The sequence below is a fragment of the Megalobrama amblycephala genome, linkage group LG20 (assembly GCF_018812025.1).
Source record: "Megalobrama amblycephala isolate DHTTF-2021 linkage group LG20, ASM1881202v1, whole genome shotgun sequence".
NCBI lineage: Eukaryota > Metazoa > Chordata > Actinopteri > Cypriniformes > Xenocyprididae > Megalobrama > Megalobrama amblycephala.
Window position 1 is genome coordinate 6,805,661 of NC_063063.1, and position 27,841 is coordinate 6,833,501.

The 27,841-nt window shown below is 37.6% G+C and overlaps 1 protein-coding gene across 1 annotated transcript in view; it reads right to left on the reverse strand.

The window, feature by feature from the left end:
* The window catches only part of LOC125255081 (ankyrin-3-like), a 166,327-nt gene that overhangs the window by 24,349 nt on the left and 114,137 nt on the right, over window positions 1-27,841 (reverse strand). The window contains exons 5-17 of the mRNA XM_048170037.1: window positions 26,790-26,888; window positions 23,752-23,937; window positions 23,332-23,355; window positions 20,489-20,587; window positions 17,408-17,506; window positions 16,741-16,839; window positions 14,536-14,733; window positions 12,874-12,972; window positions 11,342-11,440; window positions 10,732-10,830; window positions 8,180-8,377; window positions 2,582-2,680; window positions 1,110-1,208 (exon numbers count right to left, since the gene is read on the reverse strand). Coding sequence (XP_048025994.1) covers window positions 1,110-1,208; window positions 2,582-2,680; window positions 8,180-8,377; window positions 10,732-10,830; window positions 11,342-11,440; window positions 12,874-12,972; window positions 14,536-14,733; window positions 16,741-16,839; window positions 17,408-17,506; window positions 20,489-20,587; window positions 23,332-23,355; window positions 23,752-23,937; window positions 26,790-26,888 — 1,497 coding nt within the window. The remainder of the gene's footprint in view (window positions 1-1,109; window positions 1,209-2,581; window positions 2,681-8,179; window positions 8,378-10,731; window positions 10,831-11,341; window positions 11,441-12,873; window positions 12,973-14,535; window positions 14,734-16,740; window positions 16,840-17,407; window positions 17,507-20,488; window positions 20,588-23,331; window positions 23,356-23,751; window positions 23,938-26,789; window positions 26,889-27,841) is intronic.

A 27,841-nucleotide genomic window follows, 5' to 3' on the forward strand; every position in this document is an offset into this window, starting at 1 on the left:
ATAGACCTTATGTAGCCCCGCCCCTTTTCAGTGCTGCGCTCGTTGTCTTTTGACTTCCGGTTTGTATTTCCACAGTGATCTTACGTATTTATGAATGAACTGCTTATTTAAAATCTTCCAGGTCTACTGACATTTGTTTAGACATCTGCTTTAAACATAACAATGCTCATGATAACTTTCATTAACTCTACAACAGGTAAATTCACTTCACCAGCTAATTATTCCTCAACAGCAATGCCATAGAAATATACAGGGCTACCACAAAAACGGAAGTTCAAAGACAATATTCTAAAGATGGCGGCGCGCAAGTTTCTCTGGTAAATAAGCGGATAAATAATTGCGGATTCGAGCCCATGAAGCTGTGAATATCTACCCGTACCCGAGTATTCAACTCGCATGCTTCCAGCGGAGCTGCGTACGTATACTGTCATGAAGAATTTGTATTATTTTTATGTAGGGATGTAACTATTGCATTAAAAGGGTTTCTATATGAATTCATGTCATTAAATTAAGCTCAATGTACCATTGAAATTGATTTGTGATGTCATATAGGCTATTTTTGGTACGTTTCGCCAAGTGCAGTGTAAAAAGGAGACATCCGATACAGGTCACTTTTCAAAGAAATGTAAGCACGTCGTCCAAAAAAATCGAATATGGTCAAAAGATTGGATCTGTGCATTAAGACTTGCAGTGTAAATGCGGCCAAAGTCATATTGGTTTTCTGATCCTGATTTGAGGATGAATAAATAATGACAGAACTTTAAGTTTTAGGTGAACTATCCCTGAGCAATGTGCCAAAACAACATCAACCACAGAAGTACACAGTTTTCAAGAACTTCTTCTTTTCACAACGATAAAAATGTGTACAAGCTTACCATCCTCTGAGGTTACAGTGGGTGGACTACAAGTAAAATGACGAAAGTGATCAAGAATGTAGGGTGGAGGTGGTTTTGTGAGCATGTGTGCAGTCGTTTGGTCTGCGGCCATATTTCTTCATCACTTGTATGTGTGTTTGTTGTGTGTGCATGCGGTTGTGTTTGGATGAGATTTGCGTGTGCTAATTGAGATATTGTGGTCAGTAGACAGATGTGGTAAGCGTTTCCTGATACCTTCGCTGCTGCGTGTGGGGATGCTCCTTGGTCCAACAGAAGGAGGGCCACTTTCTGGTTATCGTAGTGCGCAGCAACATGCAGTGGTGTTAGTCCACTCTAAAATCACACACACACACACATAGATATACAGCTATTATTGGCTGAGAGCTCAAAGTTGGTGTGTGTGAAACAGGTGCCATTATAAATCAATCAGCTTTTAGCTTTGGAGAGTAAATTTAGCCAGTGCACATTAGCGAATGAAACCTCTGACATGTGTGGAAAATGATGGCATGTAACCTGATTGCATACAAATGCCTCTACAATGTGTGTTTTCATCTGGAAGATATCGTTTTAAAGCATTCACTAGCTGTCAGAAGTTAGAAAGACATTCAGCTGATTTGTGATACAGAATAAAAGACCTTGATCTCTGCAACAAACATATTTTAAGGTGACGCAGTAACACATTACTACATGTACTTATTATAGTAATAACAGTAAATTTTGCATAATTACAAGTAACTAACCCTAAACCAAACCCTAACCCTCTCTATAGTAAGTACATGTAGATAATTAATATTACTCAGTACTTATTTGAGTAAGTACAATGTAACTACGTCACCTTGAAATAAAGCATAACCTATGCATGCTTCCTGAGTAATAAAACTGTTTTACATTACATTGACTTTGTTTTTAATGATAATAGAATATTAACATTAAAATATTAACATTAAGCACATGGTGAATATGTATTAGAGACCCCATGAAATTCAAGTTTCAACTGCATATACCTGCTTTTGATTTCGTGAGGTCTTAATGGTGCGGTCACACTTGATTTTGTGTTTCGTTTCGCTTCTATTCATACACATGCAAATGAATGAGAGTTGGAATGAGAGTTTACTTTAAGTGTGATGCAAAAACTATATGATAACTAACATTTAGTAAGATTATGAGTGTACATCTGTCTATTTGTCTTTGAAGCACAAATATTATGCCAGCATTAGCATGCTGTTACTTCTTTGTATTAAACATAATTGTTCGTTTGTTGAGTTGGAAAACAGATGTAACCATTTTTAGACATTACACAAAGAATTTAAATGTGTCCCATACTCATGTCTCTCATCCAAAATCCCTCCTTTCAACAGATGCTTAGAAAGGAAAATCAATGCTCCGTTTCTTACCGTGGTCATGTTACCACACCAGAAACTGAAGGATGGCTGTGATGACATAAACTCATAACATAAAGCTTGTACATCAGGGATGGGCCTCTTTGGTCCTGGAGAGCCACTGTCCTGCATAGTTTAGCTCCTACTCTGATAAAAACTCAACTGCCTGTAGCTTTCTAGTAATCCTGAAGACATTGTTCAGACATTAGGGTTGGCGTTGAACTCTGCAGGACAGTGGTCTTTCAGGACCGAAGTTGCCCATCCCTGTTGTACGTTAAAGGTAGTAATTGTCAACCTATAACCATTAGTGCAAATAGACACTTTTACCTTCCCAGCTGCGTCAGGTGGCGCTCGCTTCTGTAGCAGTAAGTTAGCAACTTCAATCTTCCCGTATTTGGCTGCAACGTGCAGGGGAGTGAATCCCTTCTGAAAAGACAAAGAATTCATACAGAGAAATAATGAAAAATGTACCAACTAGAATTCAGAGACAAGTCATTCAGTGTGACATGCACAATTGTTGCAACTTTTAGAAAACTGGTCAGTTTGGGGGTGGGGTTTATGAATTGCAACTGACACTGGGGAAAAAAAAAACTGATCTGTGTTGCACAAGTTTCCTTCTGTTAAGTAATACTAAAGTAAATACAGTACTAGCCCTTCCGTCCAGCTAGAGATGAAGTATTGCTGTAACTAAACTGGCTTTACACAAGACAGGCATTTTGAACACATCAGTGCCCTGCTGTTCTGCTCAGTGAAAGAGAAATTGAAGAGAAAATATAAATATGTACAGCATATAAAGTAGAAGCTGACATTTCAGGTGAAAAAAAGTATTTTTGGAAAGGGTTAGTTCACCCAAAAATGAAAATTCTGTCACTACTCTGTCATTAATTCTGTCATTACTCACCCTCATGACCTTCGTTCATCTTCGGAACACAAATTAAGATATTTTTAATAAAATCAGATGGATTAGTGAGGCCTCCGTTGCCAGCAAGATAATTAACACTTTCAATGCCCAGAAAGCTACTAAAGACATATTTAAAACAGTTCATGTGACCACAATGGTTCAACCTTAATGTTATGAAGCGACGAGAATACTTTTTGTGCGCCAAAAAACTTTGCAGTTGACTTTGGCAGTTTGATACGTGCTCCGAACCACTGATTCGAAACAAAAGATTTGTAAAGCTTCGAAGCTTCATGAAGCCGTGTTTTGAAATCGCCCATCACTAGATATTGTTGAATAAAGTCGTTTAGTTTTTTGGGGGGGGGGTTTTTTGCACACAAAAAGTATTCTCATTGCTTCATAACATTAAGGTTGAACCACTGTAGTCACATGAACTGTTTTAAATATGTCTTTAGCAGCTTTCTGGGCATCTGAAAGTGTAAATTAACTTGCTGTCTATGGAGGCCTCACTGAGCCATCGGATTTTATCAAAAATATCTTAATTTGTGTTTTGAGGATGAACAAAGGTTTTATGGATGTGGAACGACATGAGGGTGAGTAATTAATGACAGAATTTTCATTTTTGGGTGAACTAACCCTTTAAGCATATTTCTGCCACAATCAAATTGTAATGTGTAATTTCTTATTTATAACTTTAGTTTCTAACTTTTTGATTTTTATATGAAATATGAACTGTTTTAAAGAGATTTCATCATTTTTTACTGTTAAAATTAAATTCTACAATTAACATTATGTAACCAAAACTAAACTGATTGTTTTATAACCCCCTTTTCTCCTTTATAATCAGTGATCTAAATGTATTGTCATAATTTTTATGTTATTTTATAACCTCCATCTCAAAGCACTTATAAAAATGGGAAATGTGGAACTTTAGTCGATCTGAAGATTGTTGTTTGCCCTTGAATCATTAAAGGCCAGCATTCCATACGCCTTACTAATCAATCATAAATAATTATTAGAGACACAGGACAAACATATCCAATGACAGCTATGTTATCGGAGGGAAACTCTGCTCTGTGGTGAATGTAGTCGTGGAAAACACCATGAATTCATTCTCCTTCCTCAGCACATTCCCACACTGTAACACTTGGCAGCTGCTCAGTGATGTTAGTCCAGTATTTTATGTCTATCACGATCACAGAGCGGGACACTAGGGAAATCTTTTATTTCTACAGCTAAAACAAAGCTGCTGATAGTCGTTGTGGTCTAAGATACAGGCTAAATTTTATTGGACGACGAATTCTTAAAGATCCCATGTAGCCAAAATTGTACTCCAAGAAAAACATAATGATCTTTTAGCAGTATAAAAATTTAAAATTTATCAGGCATGTGATTAGCTAAAGGTAGAAAAGAAGGAAAACCTGAGCATAAGTGTATTTGAAAACCTAACATTTAGCAGTTATTTAGTAATTGTTTCAGATTTAAATCATCATACAGTAACCAGCAAAATTAAAAATGAATTAAAAATTAAAATTCTTCTCTAATGACGTGTTTACTGGCGCGGGGCAACCTGTCACTCATGGGATCACAGCAAAAGCAAACCACAACCATCCAATCAATTCCAGAAGGATAAAATCAAGTCCCGCCCTACATTTTTTCTTGTTCGAGAAGCCGTTTCACTTGAATATAAGTCACAATAGAGAAGAAAAGCCTGTTGCAACTTCCATTTCATGGAGACTTTAAGGTAAAACCTGCACATAATATTTCCTGCAGGAACATTTCTGTATCATGAGCGCTGTGTGTTTTAACTAGAGAGAAGATATGGCTTGTTATCCATATAATTGACAGATGTTTCAAACTATGCTTGAGTGTAGGCGAGTACCAATCCATGGACCTTAACGCACATCACTGAGAAATGTGGAAATGTAAGCCCTGTGCTCAATAACAATCAGTAAAAACATCAAAATACTAATACATCCCACATGCAGCAACTCCAAATGATCCTAAACATCATCAGATGTTCCTCATAATGGACATGATGTCAAAAACATCAAGCATTTTGTAATGTATTCCAAGTAATAGAGTACTGCTGGAAAAATCCTCCGTCAGCACATGAGCTATCATGATGGATGAGATGCCCTTTCTTTGATGTGCAAGATTTGCAAACCCATCACTGGCTTTTATTTGGTCAGCTAAAATGCTCAGGGAGGAGACGTAAAGCATTTCATATAACATTTAGTAAACAGAGAAACGCTGATTTACGTTCAAGCCACAATTTAACACTGCTGTGAGATTTATGCTAATACTAAGTGTGTCAGGATGCATGATTTATGGCAGTGATGAACTGCGGTGTATTAGTTTTGGGATATCTATCTAGCTGTCCAAACCTAACTCAGATGTTTCAAATCATTTCGCACACTGCATTAATTTCCATTAGTTGTTCACAATGACAGTGATTTGTGCCAAATATATATATATATATATATATACACACATACATACATACATACATACACACACTTTTTCCCAAATTCAAATCCATATTAAGGGTTAAAATTCCATTTTAAGGGTTTAATTACATAATCAAAAAGTATGTCTAATCAATTTAATCATTTTAACAATAGTGCTCTAATGTGTTTTATTAAATAATTTTTTCCAGAAATTCTGTTTTGTCTGTTTTAATGTTTGTGGATTCTGCGTTTTATTATTTCATACAAATGTATTAAACAGTGGTTATTAAATGAATGGATACAATTTTAATAATTTAATTAATCTTTTAATATGTAATCAAATTCAATTTTCACAATTTCTTTCATTTTTGTCAAATAAAGTGCTGGAGGTTTACTGTGTAAATTAAAGCATGGATGAAAAATTGTAAAAAATAATGCTTTAAAAAACTGTATTGTTATTGTCATTATTATAGACTTACCATGTTTTCAATGGTATCCGCTGTAAAAAGCTACTGTGACAAGAAAACTCCTAGATCACCTATAATTTTTCACAGCTTTTTTGTCTACTAAAATGTCTTGGAAAGATATTTTTTGCAGTGTTTCATCAGCAGGACAATTCCAAAACACAGTAAAATCCACTGAAGAGATGTATGTCTAACTCTCACAGCCTCACTTTCATTTCCGCTAGAAATCAAATATGGCGCAGCTGTGAATAAGGTCTATAGTAATATATTTTTGCCATACTTCGTTCAAATTAAACCAAACTTTTATTTTGTCGGTTTGTAGTGAAGACCTTTGAGTTTCTGTGTGTATCTGAGGATAATTTTATCAGATGAAAGGAAGTGACTCTCAGAGCAGCTCTGGAAATGAAGTTGTCCTCATATAATGACAGAGACAACAGACGCTGAAAACATCACGAGAGACATGCTTGCTTGAGTATATACAGTCAATATCTATACAGTAAATTCCATTTTAATAACTGGATTCTGTGATTCCCAGAAATCATAGTGCCCTAACTCTACTGTAGGCCACATTCAGTTTTCAATTATGACTATTCAAATATCATTTCCCTGTAGTGCTTTGGTTGGGCTTGTTGATTGTAAAGTAAAGGGCAAGACACACATCTGCATAGTGATTAGATTTACTGAATAATCAATTTAATAAATAATTTGAAACAGCCTCCTGTCTGACTGATATAACACTTCAGCCGAACACAGCTCACATGCTCAATTTATTCATAATTGAATTCATTTACTGATTCATTACAAACACAACTGTATGCTTGATGAGGAAGGGGGCTGTTCGCTCCATTAAACCAAATAGAAAGAAATCAACATCCCATCACAAGGAAAGCAAAATGGAGCAAAACAATCTTGTTCAAAAACTGACGAGTGTAACAGGACCATAGAAAATAGAGGGCAGGACCCACTGGACCCACTTCATATTCAACAATGTTGAATATGAAATTTATTTGTGCATTTTTATTAAGTTCCGTATATAATTATAACTACTTTTTAAAATAATTACAAATTAATAATAAATCAAAAGAACTGTATGTTAAGAATTATAATAGCTATTTTCAAATATAAGCATAATAAAGAGGAACAAAGTAACATGCAATAAACAAAAAGTGCTTTTAGAATGGCTAGTGGTATGGATGTCACTAGTGCACACAAGTGTCATCGCACATATTCAGACAAAAATGAGCTCAGTTTTCAGAATCAATTCAGAATCGTTGAAGAGAGAATTGCGATGCATTTTTTCCCCACCTCTACTTAATAGTGCAATCAAAGTACATTCTATTTTGATTCGTCAGATGAACTTTATCCTATTTGAAATAAAAATCCATTTCTGAAACAAGATATACCACAGAAATATGATGCACTGTAACACTACCACCAAGGAGGTCTTTAAAAATGGTATGTTATGCTATTTTTTCCCTGTGTTGTACGTATTTCCTATTGAAACAGGAAGTCGAAATGGGACATATTAAAAGGCTTTTCCTTGTAAAATAAATGGACTTAATTTATATCACAGCTTGGCTGTCTATGATTATCTATGAAAGCCTGTTTCGCCCATGCAATAAAAAAAATCAAATGATAATTGCAACTGTTTATCTCACAATTCTGACTTTTTTCTCACACTTGCAAGATATGTCAGAATTGCAGGTATTGCGGGATATAAACTCCTTTTTAAAAAAATAAAAAAGGTAACTGTGACTTTTTATCTCACAATTCTGGCTTTTTTCGTACAATTTTGCAACTTTTTTCGTACAATTTTGCAACTGCGAGTAATAAAGTCCAATTCTGAAGATAAAAAGACTGACATTTTTTTCTCAGAATTACAAGTTTATACAAGTTTATATCTCACAATTCTGACTTTATAACTCACAATTGCGAGTTTATATCTTGCAATTCTGAGAAAAAAGTCCGAATTGAGAGATATAAACTTGTAATTGTATGAAAAAAAGTTCAGCATTCAGTGGCGGAAAGAAGCTTCTGTAATGATCTGACCACAAACAACAAAGCAAAAACAATAGAGTATTATGGATCGTCCAGCTTTGTTTGCTTGACTGACCTTGGTGGTGATGCCAAGAGATGCTCCGTTGTCCAGCAGGATGGATGCCACGTCTTTGTGGCCGTCACGTGCGGCCAGGTGGAGAGGTGTGTATCCGGATGTGGTGGTAGCGTCGGGTGAACCCCCGTGTTGGAGCAGTTGCTGGACTATGTCTGGTTTTCCCAGACGACTGGATATATGCAGCGGTGTCTGATCGTCCTACACTCACATATAAGATAAGTTACTCATATTTTCCTTTTTAGAGGTTGTAAGATTTTAGACCTTTTCAATATTTCCTTGCATGACTGCAGAACTAAATTAAGCAAGGCAACACTTAAGAGGTTTGGGGCCATTTTGATAGCCTTTTAAGCAACCACAAACAAACAAGCAACTGTTTCCTATTAGTATAGATCGAGTGCACTGCATTCCACAGCTATTACAGTCCACTTTGAACATACAGTAGTTTCATTACACACTTTCATTACATTGTCTGCGCCTCTAAACTCTAGCATCATTTTACGAGTATGTTTTATTTACATTTACACTTATATGACAGATGGTACACAGATTGCACTCGATGTGATGTGGTTGATGTTTAAATAATATAATTAACGTAATAGTATAATGGATCCGTGTGTCAGGTCTTAAAGTGACAGCAGCCTAATATACCTGCTGCCAAACTATGAGATGATATTAAAAATATATATATGGCAGTTTTTCTCCATGGTATTGATGTCAGAATTGTGGCCAGTTAAAATACTGTGTCAAGTAACTTTGGAAAACCACTAGCCACAGTGGATGGGTGTAAAGTATTTGAGTAAAAGTAATTAGTTACTGTACTTAAAGCTGCAGTCCATAAGTTTTGCCTCTTTGACGCCATCTCTGTTCAAAACCTGCAATTGCAGTTATTTGCGGAATTATCATCTTTACGTGGGTTGTGCATCGGCACGGCTCCTCAGAGCGGATGAATCTGAAGCTTTGAGGAGAATGTGTGGCTGTCAGTCACCGCACCGGTAGATACTGTACAGGTACTTTGGAATAGTCTGTAGTCTTGGAAGTATTACCAAAATAAGAATTTTCACCGGAAAATGTCATCTGAACAAGTAAGTAACATGTCTGCCACTTTTGTTCTGACCAACTGAGAAAAAAAAAAAAAAACATTACAATAAATCGCACTACCAATGATGATTAAATCTAAAGATCGCTTGGCTCATATCGCATCAAACCGTGCAATTATTATTGTTATACTTTGTTTTCAAATTGTTAATGTTAACAACATCAGCATTGCATGACATTTAGTGTATATTTGCACTACCTGTAGATTTCTGTACAGTCAAATCTCTAATTGTTTATTTGTCATACCGTACAATCTGCCATCAAAATGATGAGTTTAATTATTCCAGCTGCTGTAAGAAAAGCCTATAAATGATCCGCCTCCTGTAGAATCTTCACATGCCATATAGCCTACTAGCTGGTACTCGTTCTTTATGTAAACAGATGTGACGTAATGACGCAAAGACGGTGGCATGCTCGAATTTCCCGTGGAAGCCTACTAGTGCCACTAGAATTAGAGCACATTATCACATTAAGTTCACCGGGCTAAGGTAAGGAGATCGTTTGAACACTAGCTGGTTATGTATTTGCTCAAAAATTTATTTTAGATCATTTTTAACCAAAAAAGTTAAAGACTGCAGCTTTAAGTATCTAAATTTTACTCTCTACTTGACTACATTTTGAATATGTACTATTTACTCCAATACATTTGTAATGAATAATGCAAGTACTCATTACATCTTGCATGGCACCTAACTTTTTCTGCAGCAGTTTATTTCTGCTACAAAAGAAGCGATATCGTCATCTACAGGGCACTGAAGATACCATATCTTGTGCATTTTGCCCTTACTCACCCAAACTTGTCACCAAGGCTATTTTATGTGAATGCGAGTGCATTAGCATGTAGTTGTGAAGCGCATGTGTTTCATACATAAGATACATGGAGATACATGGCTGCAGCCGCTGATGAGGCTGAAACCAGCATGTCCAGTGCAAGTCTTTTACTATTTAATTTACTTAACATTATTTTATCCGTTATATTGAAGCGAACGTTTTGAAGGATATTGGTTTACTTATGCCCTTTTTGAGCACTTGAGTTTAACTGAGACTTGAGTGTTTGCAGACTTTTAAGAGGCTGTTGTATCAACCTTGATTTATTGCAATATTGAGGTGTTCAGTTTTAATTTGATTTTTGAAAAAAAAAAAAATGTGATTGCACCCCTCACAAATCAACTGCCCACTCTCAAGTTATCAGCTCCCTCGTTTAAGTTAAGTCTTTGGGATTTGTTTCACCTGTTTTATCATCCTCCAGAAAAAAAATTCTAATCATTCAAGAAATATGACAGAATAACTCCTCAACAAGTTGCACAATTTCAGATTCCAGCCATGTATGCAGGCACAAGCATCATGGCGCAAACTACATGCCAAACTTCAATACTAAGGGTTTTAATCACTAACCCTAAGTTGAGATCACTTGTCTTTGCAAACACCACTAATAAAGCATTGCATATCTCACTCACCTTGGCTTTAGCGTCCACGTCTGCTCCATTCGCCACCAGGAATTTCACCACGTTTGCCTGTCCTGCCCTGGCAGCCATATGGAGCGCCGTCTCTCCCCTCTAGAACACACAGAGAGGAAGCTTCTGGTAAAAGGTACTACTGTGTTTGGACAGTAAGCCTTTGTGTGTGTGTGTGCACAGCCCTTTCATGAGACCAGGCCCCTGTTTTGCTCTCTTTGTTTTGACTGTCTCAATGAGCTGCACCCCAACAAAGCCTAAAGCATGTTTCTACGGTAACAGTGGCTTGCTGTTGGCCCACCGTCTGTCTGATGGGGAACAGTCAAGCATGATTACAGTCTGACTGTACTCTAATTACAGTAGAACGAGGAGCTCCAACCTGTGGTCAGACGTATGTTTAAGCACATGAACAGAGGCTGTTATTACCCTAAATGGCTTTATGAAACGGGAGACCAAACCAATGTGGCAAGAAATGACACGTTCCAGAGAGGAACACGGCTGGCCTCTGGGGCTTCACTAAAATGTTTTGTTTTACTCTTTTTGTTCATTATCAAAAGGAAACTTGTAAAACTGTTTGTTCGGTGCTGGTGGGCATGGGGATGGCTGTACTCACCACATTCATCGTGTTAGGAGACGCTCCGTGATTTGTCAGCTGAGTCACAATATTTTCATGGCCCATAAAAGCGGCCACATGAATCGGCGTGAGTCCAGACTGCCAGAGACACAGAAATATGCAGCTTTGAGGTGTTGGGAACTGCATGCTAAAGCAAATATTACCTCATTTCAAAACGCACATGTTGTTTTTCAAAACAAGAAGATTTAATTCTCAGCCTATCATCAAATGGTAGACTGCTATGTATGGAAGCTCGTTTCGAACTCAGACTGAAGATCTGAACTATCAAAATAGTCACACTGTGAAGTATAAAGTTGCAAACGCAGAAAGATAAAGCTGCAATTGCAATTGCTAGGAAATAGTTACAATTACTACAGTTACAACTGCAAGATTTAAAGCCACATTGCCTATAAAGTCATGAGATTTTAAAATTACACTACAAGATGTAGTCACATTGTGAGTTTTCCAACTATAAGAAACTAAGCTGATAAATTGATATTTAAAGTCACATTGCAAATATAAAGAAACATTGTGAGCTTTAAACTTTCACTGTCGGATATAAATTCGCAATTATGAGAATTAAATTGCAATTGCATACTATAAAGTCATGTTGCAGGATATAATGTCACAACTGGCAGTCACAATTATGATGTGAAAAGTTGCAAAGTCCCCCCCCCCCCCACACAAAAAGTTGAAAACTATTTCTTGTAATTGTGACTTCATATGGGTTATAAAGTTGCAAATATCACAATTATTAGAAACAAAAATATTTAAAGCCACCTTGCAAGATATAAAGTAACAATGTTAGATTTTAAATTATTTAAATTAGAATTTAAATTCAAATTGTGAGTTTTAAAGCTGCAATTATAAGAAACTAAGTCGCAATTTTTATATATAATGTCACATTGCAAAATATATAAAGTGGACATTGTGAGTTTTGCATTGAGCATTGCGCGGAAATTGCACTGTTGGATATAAATGTGCAATTTTGAGGAACAAAGTTGTAAATGCATAATGTTAAGTCATGTTGTGAGATGTAAAGTCACAACTGGCAGATCGCTATCATTAGAAATAAAGCTGCAATTGTGAAATATAACATTTTTTGTCTCTATGTCACAAACAGGCTTTCATAACTTTGTAATTGTATTTAACAACACAACATTTTGAACAAAAAAAGTGGGAGAGACACTTTATGTTTGGCTCATGAATATTAATTAGGTGACATAATGTTCATATTTTGCTGATTTGGTAAAATGCGGGTAAATGGGCATGGTAGCCATGGTAGGATTACCGCTAACAACTTGCTTGTCTGAAAATTCAACCAACTGGTCTTAAAGTCATTGTTCTTCATACCATACACAAGCAATTTTATAACTTTAAAATAAATAATTATTTCCTGAAAAGTGGGGGGTACAAATGTCCCTCCAATTATAATGGTTGCTACAACCACAGATAATTCCACAGATTCCAAGATTAAAAGAGATCAAAATGTAAATGTAAAAAAAAAAAAAAAAAGTATCTTTCTCTCTCACCTCAGTCACAGCCTGAATGGACGCTCCATGTTTCAGCAGCAGCTCCATCACTTTAATCCTGTTCTTCTTGCAAGCAATGTGAAGTGGAGTAAAACCATTCTACAGAAGAAAAAAAAAAAAGAGAATCTGAATGCTTTTACTGCAGCTTACTAATGAAAATCTGGTTGCTGGTCCATAACAAGATGACTGAAGAGTTAACAAAGCTTTGTTTCCAGACGAATGAAAACACGTGGCTCCTGCTGCTCAATGCTTGGCAGACTTGTCTTTCTACAGTTTTCTTTCTCTCTTCCTTTTTTTCCTCATAAACTGCAGCGACACGCCCGTTCTGTAACCATTACTTCAGAGCATGACAGTATGCACTGCACACTTTGCCAAGAGAGGCTTTTTACAGATTGCCATGGTGCTGTTCAGAAACAAAACTTTTAATGTCATGCTCACATATAAAATTTGGAGGGTACCATCTAAGGTGGAAGCCAAAGGGGGAGAAAAAAGAATTCTGGGATTTCACATGACTAGCATGGCTTTTTTTTTTTTTTTTTATAAAGCCTTAGTGACCATATTTAAGTAGAACATGTTTGGGCTACATCATCTGATGCATTTTGCACACAAAACTGGAAAGCATTTTCTAATCTGATTAGTGCATTTTTTTTTTTTTTTGTTCACACCAGTTATTGTGGAATAACACATTTCAGACAAACCCACCCATAAATGACACATAACAAGAAAAACTGTTGGAAGCTTTACATGTCAATTAGATGGTCTCTTCCTGTTTAAGTGGAAGGTTCTTGGCCAGAATAAGCAGCAATGTAGACCAGACTTCAGGCTGATAGCCAAAGGTCTGGCAATGGGAGATTATGGTTTATTTGACAGGATCAAAAACATGCTGATCCAGGTAGAAGTCTGCAGGAACCAACGCAAATGAGTGTGGCGCGGGACAAGATTTGAATTGCTGAGTGTTGTGTAAGGGAGGGAAGATACTTGTGGGACTAAAAATAAAATAAAAGTAAAAGGTCCAGTGTGTAATATTTAGGAGGATCTATTGACAGAAATGCAATATAATATACATAACTATGTTTTGAGTGGTATATAAAGAACTTACATAATGAGCAGTTATGTTTTTATTCCCTTAGAATGAGCCATTTCTATCTACATACACCACGGGTCCCCTTACATGTTAAGTCGTCATTTTGCACCGGCTGGTTTCTACAGTAGCCCTAAATGGACAAACTGCTCTACAGAGCGCGTTTCGTCACTATGTTGTTCTTAGTTGCAATTCGCAACCAACTATTCATCTATTGCACAAATAAATAAATGTTTTACAGGGGAATGGTTAGATATTCTCAAAGTTTTTTGGCTGTATGCAACAGGAAAGGAAAGCACTTCCCTTTTGCCAGCTGTGACAAATACAAGTTGAGGTCAGAATCATTGTGTGTGGGAATTGGAAAAATAGCATATGACACTGGAATGGGACTAAAAAAAAATCACATAGATCTCTACTTGCTGGATTTTGCGGTCGGATGCAGAAAGAAATAAGGAAGAAATAACTAATTTTAGCAGAAGCGAGTGGGAACAGGATAGAATTTTGCAGAGGCGGGGCTGAAAAATGTATCCTATGCAGACCTCTAGATCCAGCAATGTCCAACTTGTTAACGCAAGACTCACCAGTGCTTTGGCATTAGGATTGGCCTTCTTGTCCACAAGGACCTTGGCAACTTTGTAGTGTCCACAGTGTGCAGCGACATGCAGGGCTGTCAGGTAATCGTTGGTGACATCGTCCACAGGCACATCATGATGAAGCAAGAGCTGAACACAGTTCAGATGATCTCCTTGCGTGGCCATGTGCAGCGGCGACAGGCCGTTCTGTTGAAATATAGGCACCAATTTAGGTTATGAAGAAATTAAACTGAACTAACTGAAGAACTTTCACTTCTCTATTCTTTATTACTTGTCATCTTGTAGGAATAACAGATGAATCAAATCTAAAACAGTCTTTTATCTTTTTAAGAATTCAGAGAAGAAAAAGTAAACTTTTAAAATCTAATAGAGCCATAATCCCCCCACAAAAGGGACATCTGGGGTAAAAGAACCGTAAGAGGCTATTTATACGTCACTATTTGTACTAAAACAATTGCTCCATTGTGACATTAATCGGTTGGGATATTATCTAATTTGGCGATAAGTCTGTGACCATGTTTTGCTTTGCTTTCAGATTCCAGGAAAGTGTTCAGTGATGCAATGGAAAAATAGAAGAAAAAATGATAATGTCACATCTGCATATGCTTAAAGTAAAAAATGATGTCATTTTACTCGCCATCACATCATTCCAAACCCATATAACCTTTTCTGTAACACAAAAAAAAATTGGTTTAAAAATTGGGGTTTAAAAGGTAATTAATATTCAGTAATATTACAGATATGACTGCACTAACACTCCGCATCAGATGAGAACAAAGCTTGAATTGAGCTAGATAATGACACTTCTGTAGAGCTGCTTATAACTCAATTGAACTTGTTTCATAATTGATCAACTTTGCACTATTACTGAACTGAATCAACACTGAATAATGACACTATTGTCTTCTGTAGAGCTACTTTAGTTGAAATGGGTTTGGTTCATAACTGATGATCTTTGCAACACTGACACTGTTACTGAACTAATTTGAATCAACACTGAACTAAACTGAGCTGAATAATGACCTTATCTTCTGTAGAGCTGCTTTACAGCTGAAATTGAATTTGTTTTATAATTAATGGTGTTTGCAAATTAATACTGTTAATTTCCTGCTTATTATTGTGAAGCTACTTTGAAATAATCTGTATTGTATAAAGCGTAGGGGCGTAACAGTACACAAACATGACGGTTCCGTACAACAGATTTATTTAAAAATATATTCATAATTAAGAAATTACTAATAGGTAAAGTAAATATAATGAATATTCAGTATGAGATAATATAGTGCATATATTTATTGAAATGCTCCCCTCTAGAGTTCATTTCTCTAGTGAACTAACATGCTGTGGACACTAAATGACTTGCCTGAGGTAAATGTAATGCTACGTGAGATATTATTCTTAAGCTGATTTATTGACGTCTTTCCGTGGTTAAAACACTGGTTGAGAGATTACACAAAAGCTACGGCTAAGGTTGCGTCCTCCGGAGGTCACATTTGAAGGCGCATCGCGGTGGTCTCATTTATTTAAGAAAAGTTACCGTTAGATTGCAAAGTAAGAAAGAAATGACAGTATTTACACCTCACGAGGATAACAGTCAATTTTATTACGGTTACTTTTCTTAAATAAGACATCCTATGCAGTCTTCAAATGAGACCTCCGGAGGACGCAGGCCTCCGAAATGAGACGCAGTTAACATATCTATGCATAGATCGTCTGCTCTTCTTCTTCTGTAATTGTTCCTATTGTGGCGGTTAGCAAACAGCGTTGCTTTACTGCGCAAGCTCCCTTCTGGATTGGAGTGTGGATCACCAGTGACTGACTGTATTCGTCGTCTGACTGTATGCATCAAACCGTGACCGTTCGGGATGAATACATGTACCGTTACACAACTAATACACCCCTAATAAGCGCTATGAAAATAAATGTGACTTGACTTGACACAAAGAGATGTTAAGCAGAATGTCCAGGCCACTCTTTCCCAAAAGTAATTTATTTTGCCTTTAGCATTTCATTCTGTTTGTCATACAAAGTTCCCATTCGTTTTCAATATATAGAAAAGAGCAGCATGAACATTATTGAAAATATCTCCTTTTGTGTTCTACAGAAGAAAGAAAGTCATGCAGGTTTGGAACAACATGGGGTAAGTAAAATATGCATTTTGGGAGGAACTATCCTTTTAACAGCATATCTAACCTTTGTCTTAGAGAGGATTGGTGCTCCGCGATCTAGCAACATCTCAACTACTTGCTCATGACCGCTCCTCGCTCCACAGTGTAAAGGTGTCAGGCCGTCCTGAAGATATGAAAACAAGCACACATATATTACACACACTGACCCACTGGCAGGTGCCAGAATCTGTGAACGTCAGCCATCATTGACATTACATTCCCTCCCAATACTAAAGACGTGCCAATATGTCAAACACACAATAAGAGACAGCATTCCACTACTGGAGACGGAGATGAGCGCAACATCTGCATGCAATTTTTCTTCAACGGTGCTGCCAAACACATGTAACCTGAGGGCTGCGGTTGTTATCATTTATTAGAATCAAACTGTATGTATCCTTGAATTATTCCTGCCAATAAATTCCCTGTTCATCTTGAAAAGCATCTTATGCTTCTAAGAAAGCAGCTGAAACTGGCCACAAATTAACAGCAATTGAATTAGTTTCCTCTAAAACATCATATGCAATTAGTTTATAAATTACAGCTTTTCTTAAGTCTTTCTTAACTATACAATGGTGCTGTTGTGCAATAAAGGCAATGGGGAAAACCATGTGCTCACTTCCTCTGATGAGTTAAATATAGATATGGAAAAGAAAGACAGTCTGTTTGGTTCGACTGCTTGTGGCACTGACCTTGGTTTTGGCATCAATTCGGGCCCCTCTCTCCAGCAGCAGCCTGACCATGTTGGCATTTCCTCTTTTCGATGCCACATGGAGAGGTGTGATGTCATTCTGTCACAATAAAATAACAAAACTAATTGTCAGACACACAATCAAGTTCTAAAGAACTGTACACAGTAATTCACTCCCTGAAACACATTTAAATATGCCATAAAGTACCAAACATGCTAGAAACACGTTAAATCACGCAACAATTGTGCTAATGTGCGATTAACGCCACAAAAGAGGAAGTTGTTGTAACTCAGGCATACAATGTCCAATCTGCCCCAAACTTCACTTGTTTGAGAACAGTTCTGCCCTGAACACATCTACATGACAATATTCAGTTACAGTAATAGCGCCACCCACTGGCAACTGTAAGTGACGTATTTATCATTGTGATGCACTACTAGCAACATACTAAAATATGCAACTGAGTACTAAACATGCTAGAAACATTCTAAAACATGTTAGCGACACTTATCTGAGTGCTAAAGCATGCTATTATCATCATGAAATATGAAGGAGTTGTAACTCGAGCATACAATGTCCAATCTGCCTCAAACTTCACGTTTGAAAAGTGCACTGGCCTGAAGACCCAAAATTTAGTCATAGTCATAGCGCCCCCAGCTGGTAGCAGGAAGTGTGGCAAATAGAAATGACTGACATTTTCCTCCTATATTTACTGTATATACTTAAATGCATATTGCCCTCCGTGCACTGTTTTCCTAAAGCCACCGGGTGGCGGTGGAATGGGTGCGAGGGCCCTTTCATTGCTGCTTGCAGCTTTGGTAGTTGCATGGATTTCATGAGAAAGCTTTCTGGTTTACCACCTTTTCATTATCATAAGTACATGGCTAATGCTAATGCCGAAGACTAAAAGCATAATGGCTTAATAATACAATAACAACAGGAAATAAGTACTCAAAATTGCTGAAATGAACACTTAAATTAGACAGTAAATGTTTGTTATTCATTGACAAGTCGATTTTTAGAAATCACTCATGGGGGAGGAAACACATCTGTTTCTGATAACTGTATCCATGAGAATATGTAAAAATAGTGGATTACCTGGCCTATATTTAAAATCATGTCATGAGCATTAATGTACTATACTGACATTTTTTTTAATTTTTTTTTACAAACTAAGGTGCAAGTCTGTAGTGATCTTTAACAACAAACAATTGATGCTTTCAACAAAGAAAAAGAAATAAAAAGGCAAACTGAAAGAATTTCATTTTTTTTTTTTCCTTTGCATATGGGATTTTTTTTATTATTGTGTCATAATTTGTCTGCATCTGTGATATGTTGTCATGATATCAGGTCAAACAATATGTGTTCCATCTTAGAGCTTTTTATAATGTTGCACATATAAGAGATTTTGTTTGTAGCTGCAGTCATGGAACGGATGTAGTGCACATCATCACACCGAAGGTGGAAGTATTGGGCTACACCACCCTCTAGTGATGGCTCACAAAATCCCTAACTTACCATGATGCACTGCTTTTTCTAAACCATAAAAGACCCCATAAAATGTATCTGCATATACCATTAACAGGCATCTTGGGAGCAGTACAATGTGTCACTTAAGTTAAAAACTGTGTGGGATGGTATTTTTGAGTACATAGTAGCGAATGCTTTGATTCTAAATTATGGAGATTTGGATGTCAGATCTGTGGGATCAAATTTCACTTCATGTCAGGGTCAAAGATCTGCAGAGAGACGCTGGTTTACATGGTCTAAACTAGTTCAGGGTCAATCTGTGTATGCAGTGCCAAGAAGGTGTTTAGATCAAGTGTTTTACATTGTTCTGAAAGCAACATTGGTTGAGTTTAAGCAGCTGATCATACAACAGTTATTTCCAGTTCTCTAATTTGTTTGGCTGAAAGGTTTTCCGAGAGTGCTGTAATATGATCCAACGGCACTGGGATGCTTCACTGTTTGTATCGCACTTGTCAGTGTTCAAGGCATTCCAGGTCAGTTTTTTTTTATTTTTTAAACACTTAGCATTTTCTCTCACACCACAATCACTCAGAGTGGGGTTTCTTTCACAAGCAGTAGCAAGCAGGGAGTTGAAAATGGAAAACCTGGCAGTGGAGTGGGACTGGATTCATTATAAAAAGCTTTTTACTCTCATAAAAGTGCCCAATATAAAAAAAAATAAAAAGCCTTTTTAAAGGTCTAGTTTAAAATGTACACTACAGTTCACTACTGTTTAATGTTTTTGAAAGATGTCTCTTCTGCTCACCAAGGCTGCATTTATTTGATCCAAAAATACAATAAAACGCGTAATATTATGGGTCCCACTTTATATTAAGTGGCCTTAATTACTATGTACTTACATTTAAATTAATAATTTGATACAATGCACTTATTGTGTACATTCATAATTACACTGTTGACCCAACCCTTACACCTGACCCCTACCCTTAAACCTACCCATATCCCACCTCAATAGCAGCAAAAGTGTTTTGCAATTCAATATGAACCCAATAAGTACATTGTACTCATTTTTTGATGTAAGTACATAGTAGTTAAAGCCACTTAATATAAAGTGGGACCATATTATGAAATATAATTTAAAAGAACTGTTTTGTATTTGAATATATTTTAAAATGTAATTAATTCATGTGATGGCGAAGCTGAATTTTCAGCATCATTACTCCAGCCTTCAGTGTCACATGACCCTTCATAAATCATTCTAATATGCTGATTTGGTGCTCAAGAAAAAATTCTGATTATCACAGTTGAAATGCATGTTGGTAACATGATTGTAACTGACCTGGTGAACAAATTTTATTTAAACAGAGATCTAATTTTGCACATACTTCATTTGATTGTGACAAAAGTGCATTAAGTATCATGTAAATATATAACAAAATACCTTTTGGCAGCTATTTTAGTCCATGCTTTAAATATGACCTAAAATGATTTCCTCAGGGACAAAAAAGGCACTGCATACATAGAATGTCTCTGGTCTGACCATAGTGTAGCTCATTCATAGCCATCCACTCCACTCTTACAGAAAACCACAGCTGGAGTTTGTGTCCTTACCCTCGCCTTGAAGTCTACGGCAGCCCCGCGGTTCAGGAGCAGGGTCGCTACATTGATGTTGCCGTAGTGAGCTGCTATGTGGAGAGGGGTGAAGCCACTCTGGAGAGGGACAGAGAGAAATAGAGCACAGTGGTCAAAATGTCACATACAGAACTCTGAGGGCCTTGACCCCTTGTCACCTGACCTGACCTCATCCTCTACATGTGAAAAGACGACACCAGGACAGGCGTGGTGCAGTAAATCTCTGACAGACTTACACGGATGACCTTAGCACAACACTGAGGGAAGACTCATCCTTCACTTGTTCCCTCACACCAACTCAATCCAGCTGATTCATTCTTATGCTTTGGGCTGAACATTAAGTTTACATTAATCTCTCAGTTTAGAAACTATGCTGTGGTTACAATAGGTGTGAGGGTTTTTCCATTTAAAGAATGTGCTTTCCTCAGATGTACGAAGCCGCAATAACAGCAACCTTCAGCCAACAGTTGAATTAACATACATACAAAGCTTTAGTGAAGGTGGACCCATGACGTCAAGTGTGCAAACATGCAATGTGCTGTTCAAAACCATTAAAAATAAATCTTACTTGCCTAACTATTATCATAAATACAATTTAAATTATTTAAAAAGCAACTTGCAGTGCATTTTATTGAATTTTATATATAGCACACTTAGTCAGTGGGCCACTGTAAATTTGACAGTGCAGTTAAGCAGTAGCTTTAGATGAACATTAGACTATTATTCCCAGTGTTGTCAGTGGTTAATACTGTATTTAAGTTACATGTCATGCAGTGCAAAACAAAGCTATTAAGAAATCGGTAGGACAATCGGTAGTAACAAATTGTAGGACTGCTGGAACAAATCTGGAAGCCATGCTGACTGTGAAGAGAAAAGAAGAGAAGAGAAGAGAAGAGAAGAGAAGAGAAGAGAAGAGAAGAGAAGAGAAGAGAAGAGAAGAGAAGAGAAGAGAAGAGAAGAGAAGAGAAGAGAAGAGAAGAGAAGAGAAGAGAAGAGAAGAGAAGAGAAGAGAAGAGAAGAGAAGAGAAGAGAAGAGAAGAGGCTCTTTCTGCTGGCACCTGCAAGGAGGGGAATGTCATGCATGAAACGGGACGAGCGCTCTGCAGCTGAGGAGTCTGTCTCCACACTACCTTCATCTGCAGGACAGTACTAAATATTTAGGTTTGGGTCTAAAGGGCACTTAGATTTATAGTTTAAAGCATTTAAAGCATAATGCAATTTCCAAAGCAAACTGGTTTTAACATGAGTATAAAATGTTGCACACCCTGCTGGTCACAAGAATATGTTGTGTTTTGGATACTGTTGTGCAGGCTTCTTAACTACGGTAAAACCGAACAGTGAAATTAATTAAATTAATTGAGTTTGTTTCACTCAAATAATAATGAAAGTTCATTGTACTAAAAAAGTTGTGTGAACTCAAAATGTAATTGTAGTAAGCTGAACTTAATACGATTTAGTTGAGTTGCAGCAGATTTCTAATTCCGGTCCCACTTTATATTAAGTGGCCTTAACTACTATGTACTTACATCAAAAAATAAGTACAATGTACTTATTGGGTTCATATTGAATTGCAAAAAAACCTTTTGCTGCTATTGAGGTGGGATACGGGTAAGGTTAGGGAAAGCTTTGGTGGTATGGGTTGGTTTAAGGGTAGGGGTCAGGTGTAAGGGATGGGTCAACAGTGTAATTATAAATGTAATTACAGAAATTAATTACAGATGTAATTACATGCAGGTGTTTTTAAAATACAAGTACAATGTAAAAACATGTGTGTACACAATAAGTGCATTGTATCAAATGATTAATTTAAATATAAGTAAATAGTAGTTAAGGCCACTTAATATAAAGTGGGACCCTGATTCCTAGCATGCTTTGCATCAGACTGTATAAATGCTGAAATTAAGTGTTCTTTAGTCACGTTGACGGTTTTAACGATGCCTTTGGTACCTCAAAAGGTGCAATGTCGTTGCTGCCTATGTGTGGATCTGATACCCTCGGATTTCATGAAAAATATCTTAATTTGTGTTTTGAAGACAAACAAAGGTCTTACGGGTTTGGGATGACATGAGGGTGAGTACTTTATTTCAGTTTTGGGTGAGCTAACCCTTTAAATGTTTTGAGGTAATAAGTTTCCTCAAATGTTTTGAGTATTCTGAAATTCTGAAAAAGTAATCACTTGACTTTATCAGCAAGACCAGAGCTCGTCGGTCCGTCGGGCCATCTGATCATTCTGATTGGCTGTTCAGCTACTGCCACCTGCTGGTACGGAAAAGCATTTCATCTTGCGCAGGCACAGAACCGACGTGCTACTTATTCGTCGGCTGTCGAGCGTCGGTTTGGTGTGTCAGGGCAACTTTGGACCCAGGACGCTGCTGACGTGAGCCAACCCCGCAGTCTGCTTTCGTCGCCACTAGTTGGTGTGTTCCTGCCTTTAAGCAGAACTGATTTTTCATTGTTGTTGTTGCTGCGGCAAAACTATCCCAATTTAGCATACAGAAAGCATCAAGCAGGCCACTGGAAAGTTGACTTCTTGACTTCAAAAATTACATACTTCAATTAAAAAAAACCAAAACACAACATGCCCTCCTTTTATTGAAAATTACTTTTTTTAATAAAAGTACTTCTCTCAGCTGCAGACCTCGACCAGGCTAAACCAGAGTGTTTCCTCTCCATGCTATTTTTCTGTTGCCCATTAGTAATAGAAGCGCCATTCTATTGAGACAAAAAAGCAAAGAGCAGGGGCAGGAGGGGATGGGGCAGCAGCCACTGCAGCAGCGTGATGTGGGCGCTTTGTGAGGTGTGTAGCGTTTGTATGTGTATACCTCTGTCGTTCTATTGACCATCATCTAGAGAGACCACCAGAGCGGGAGGAGAGAGAATGGTCTGATTAGTGTTCACAAAGTCACAATGGGAGCACCAAGCTGTACGGTGGCTACACGGTGAGGGAGAGCAACAAACCACACATCACACAACACCACAAGGGTTTAACTGGATGGTGCAAACTGACTTGTGATTGAAGAAGATTGTAAGTAAATTTACAATGAGCATCTCCCTTCATGCACCATTGAAATACTTTAGCCACCACAAAGTCTGTTTAGATGTGTTTTTTTTATTTATTTATTTATTTTTACACTGCATTAATTCCAAAATATAACAATCATCCTATGTGTTTGAATGGAAAGCACCATCAAGTTCTAAATGTAAACTGATGGAAAGACTTGGTTGTACATTGATGGAGGTACCTTAGATTCAACATCTGCATTGTGATCATTCTGCAGAAGTAACGCTGCTGCTTTGGTGTCGTCTTTACGGGCGGCGATGTGCAGGGCAGGTAGTCGCACCTTCCCCTTGGTGTCGTTCTCCAGGAGCAGAGATACCACCTGATCATGTCCTTGCTGAAGAGCTACGGCCAGTGGAGTAAAGCCATCCTACAGACACACAACACAAGAATCAACACAAGAATCCTTAAGTAGTAGAAAGAGATGTAAATTTAAAGGTACACTAGAGAACTCTGGGCTCATTATCAACAACTTTACAATATAAAATTCAATTTTTCTTGAAGAGGAAGTTTTTACATTAGTTATGATTCAGCATGGTCTTTGAAAGTGGTGGGCAACTCTGGATTTCAAGATTCCACTTTCCTGCAGAAAGCTTGGCTCCAGCCCTAATCAAACACACTTGAACAAGCAAATCAAGGTCTTCAGGATTACCTGAAAGCTACAGGTACTGTAGGTGAGTTTGATAATGGTTAGAGCTAAACTTTGCAGAAAAGTGAATCTCGAGGCCCAGAAGTAGCCCAGACCTGCTCTTTTAAATCCGGGGTGTCCAGGAGGGCCACTATCCTGCAGAATTTAGCTCCAGCCCTGATCAAACACACCTGAACCAGCTTACCAAGGTCTTTAGTTCACTAGAAACTTTGGCTGTGTCCGAAATCACCCCCTATATCCTTAAATAGGGCACTATTTCAGGGGACAGGCATTTGTAGTGGTGTCCGAAACCATAGTGGACGTTATCGAGTGCACTCATTCAATCCCACAATGTCGAATGTACAACCAATGCACTCTCAACGGCTAGAGAATACCCATAATGCACTGTGAGAGTAGCGGGCCGAATGAATTCCTGCGTCTGACCAGAAGATAGAGCTCATCCATAAATTTTCCAAACCGCTGGTCCAATGTGGGTACAGCATAATATCAAACAGGTAAATTCCTTTTTAATTGTCCAAGATAAATCTTTTCATCTTACTACAGGAGCTGCCAGTTTGCTAAGTTTCAAATAATTATTAAACAGCAAGCACAAACTATGCAAAAGTGGCAGCCCTTCTGGCGCACTCAGTGTCCGAATTCACTCACTCGTTTTCATTTACTCCTTTAGGTGGACTATATTATTGGAGAAATGTAGGCAATAGTGAATAAGGATATAAGGTGTGATTTCAAACACAGCCTTTCAGACAAGTGTGTTTGGACAGGTTGAAGCTGAAGCCTGCAGGACACTGGCCCTCCAGGAGCTACACATGGTCTCCTGAGATTACCATATTAGAGCGGATCTGACTAGCAACATCCAGATCACTGATAGTAAGAAGAAAGTCCCAAAACAGGGGTGTTAAATCCTATTTCTTGAAAGCCACTTTCTTGTAGACTTCAGCTAAAATCTGATAGAAGGTGGCCCACCAAGAGCAGGATTGGACACCCCTGTCCTGCAAGATGAATATCCAAAAAATATGTAGTCTCAGCAAAAAATAGCATATCTGCAGCCAAGGTAGATGGACTTTCATTTATTTTCCTCACGGACATGTTATAAGCACTCAAGGATAAATGACAGAAGCTTGAAATTTCTTGATTCTAAGGGGTGGGCAACTCTGGTCCTCTAGGTCCACTTTCCCACAGAGCTTAGCTCCAACCCTAATAAAACACACCCGAATAAGCTAATCAAGGTCTAAGGTCTTCAGGATTACTAGAAAGCTACAGGGTTGGAGATCGATTCTGCTGGAAAGTGGATCTTGAGGTCCAGAGTTTCCCAGCCCTGTTCTAACGGGGTAGCCAACTCTGCTTCTGGAAGGCTACCTTCCTGTAGACTTCAACTCTAACCCTGCTCCAACACACCTACCTTTTAATCCTGAACACCTTGATTATGTGTGTTTGATCAGGGTTGGAGCTAAACTCAGACGGATGGTAGCCCTCCAAAAGCAGGGCTTGCTACCCCATGGACAGACATCCATAAATGATCATCATTATTTACTATACCAGCACAGCTGAAGTAGTTTGAACTTCATTAACAGCATTAATGTTCCATATCATAATCTTAACTACAGTAGCATTCAACTGAATCTGAAAATTTACATAAGAATGGCATTACAATCACGAAACAAAATAGATTTTTTTTCTGCTCAGTAGTCATGGTAGAGTATACTGTAAGCGCAGTAACTGACTCCAGACTCCTTGATTGTGCATTATATTTATACAGTTCTTCATCAATTATTCCTTTCTTGGTAAATAATAGGGCTGAGTATTGACAAAAACAAAATACATTGCCATACATATGTCATGATTCAATACATTGTGGTGTATCACAATATCAGAATAGGTGGGATCAGACAGAATCTCTCTTGTGTGGAAAACCCCACTAAAGAATAGCATTTTCAGAGTTTAATGCTTTTAGATGAGCTACTTCTAAATAAATTGAACTGTAGGAAATTGATATTAACAAACACTTAAATAAAAAGAAAATATTCATACAAGAATATAAAATATCAATCATATAGTGAGAAAAAAAAACACAACATATAAATATATGATTGTATAATGGCAGAATGTTTAATAAAAGCAACATAAAAATAGTTAATAATTCTCAAAGAGCAGCTTGACATCAAAATGCTGTAATGCATCTTTTTGTGGTTGAATTTCAGATCTTCATTCTCACCAACATGGATCATTAACATGCAAACAGCTCTTCAAACATGAAAATGTTCTCGGATGCATAATCACTGTCTGAGAGACACAAGGGCCTGGTACATTCTCAAGGACAGTGACGTCTGGCACCCTGCTCTGTCATGCACGCACACACACACCACACACACTTCAAGCCGGGCATTCAATACCCTCACTGCGCAACTAGTGTCTGCCTGCTGCCTTGAAAAGGATAGCAAGGTCACTGGGCATTCTGAGTCAGGTTTTATATGTATCATTGCTAGATAGACCTATAAGCATGATGCTTCATACACAGTGCTGGGAAATGGAGTGATGTCAGTGATGAATGGATAGGAACAGAAGGTCCTGCTCACCTCTGTGGCAATGCTCTGACTGGATCCGTTATCCAGGAGGAATTTGACTACATCCAGGTGGTTCTCCTGGGCAGCCATGTAAAGTGGTGTGAAGCCATTCTGTAGCAGGAACAAGAGCACACTTAGAAATGTTTCATTCATGTTCTCTTTAACTTTATCAAGCAGCCAAACAATTACACACATAGACTAAATGTTTTTTTATACTGTACAAACTGTATATTCTATCACCCTACACTAATCTTAAACCTACACATCACAGAAACCTTTCTGCTATTTTAGATTGTCAAAAAAGATCATTCTGTATGATTTATTGACTCAAATACAAGATTAGATCACAGCATTGCCTCTGACATACAGTAGTCTTATCTGCAGGATTGTACTGCAGTGGTGATAATCTCTTTAACAAATTTAGATTCTTATTTGAAATACCTTTAAAGGGTTAGTTCACCCAAAAATGAAACTTCTGTCATTAATCACTCACCCTCATGTCATTCCACACCCGTAAGACCTTCGTTCATCTTCGGAACACAAATTAAGATATTTTTGATAAAATCCGATGGCTCAGAGAGGCCTCTATTGCCAGCAAGATAATTAACACTTTCAGTGCCCAGGAAGCTACTAAAGACGTATTTAAAAAAGTTCATGTGACTACAGTGGTTCAACTTTAATGTTATGAAGCAACAAGAATACTTTTTGTGCGGCAAAAAAACAAAATAACGACTTTATTTAACAATATCTAGTGATGGGTGATTTCAAAACACTGCTTCATGAAGCTTCGAAACGTTACGAATCTTTTGTTTTGAATCAGTGGTTCGGAGCGTGTATCAAACTGCCAAAGTCACGCCCCCCTGTGGTGAACCATTGAAATTTCAAAACAATTATGACGTAACGCAGCCTCGTTTACTGAAATCACGTGACTTTGGCAGTTTGATACGTGCTCCGAACCACTGATTCGAAACAAAAGATTAGTAAATCTTCAAAGCTTCATGAAGCAGATTTTTTAAAATCGCCCATCACTAGACATTGTTAAATGAAGTCGTCATCGGACTTTA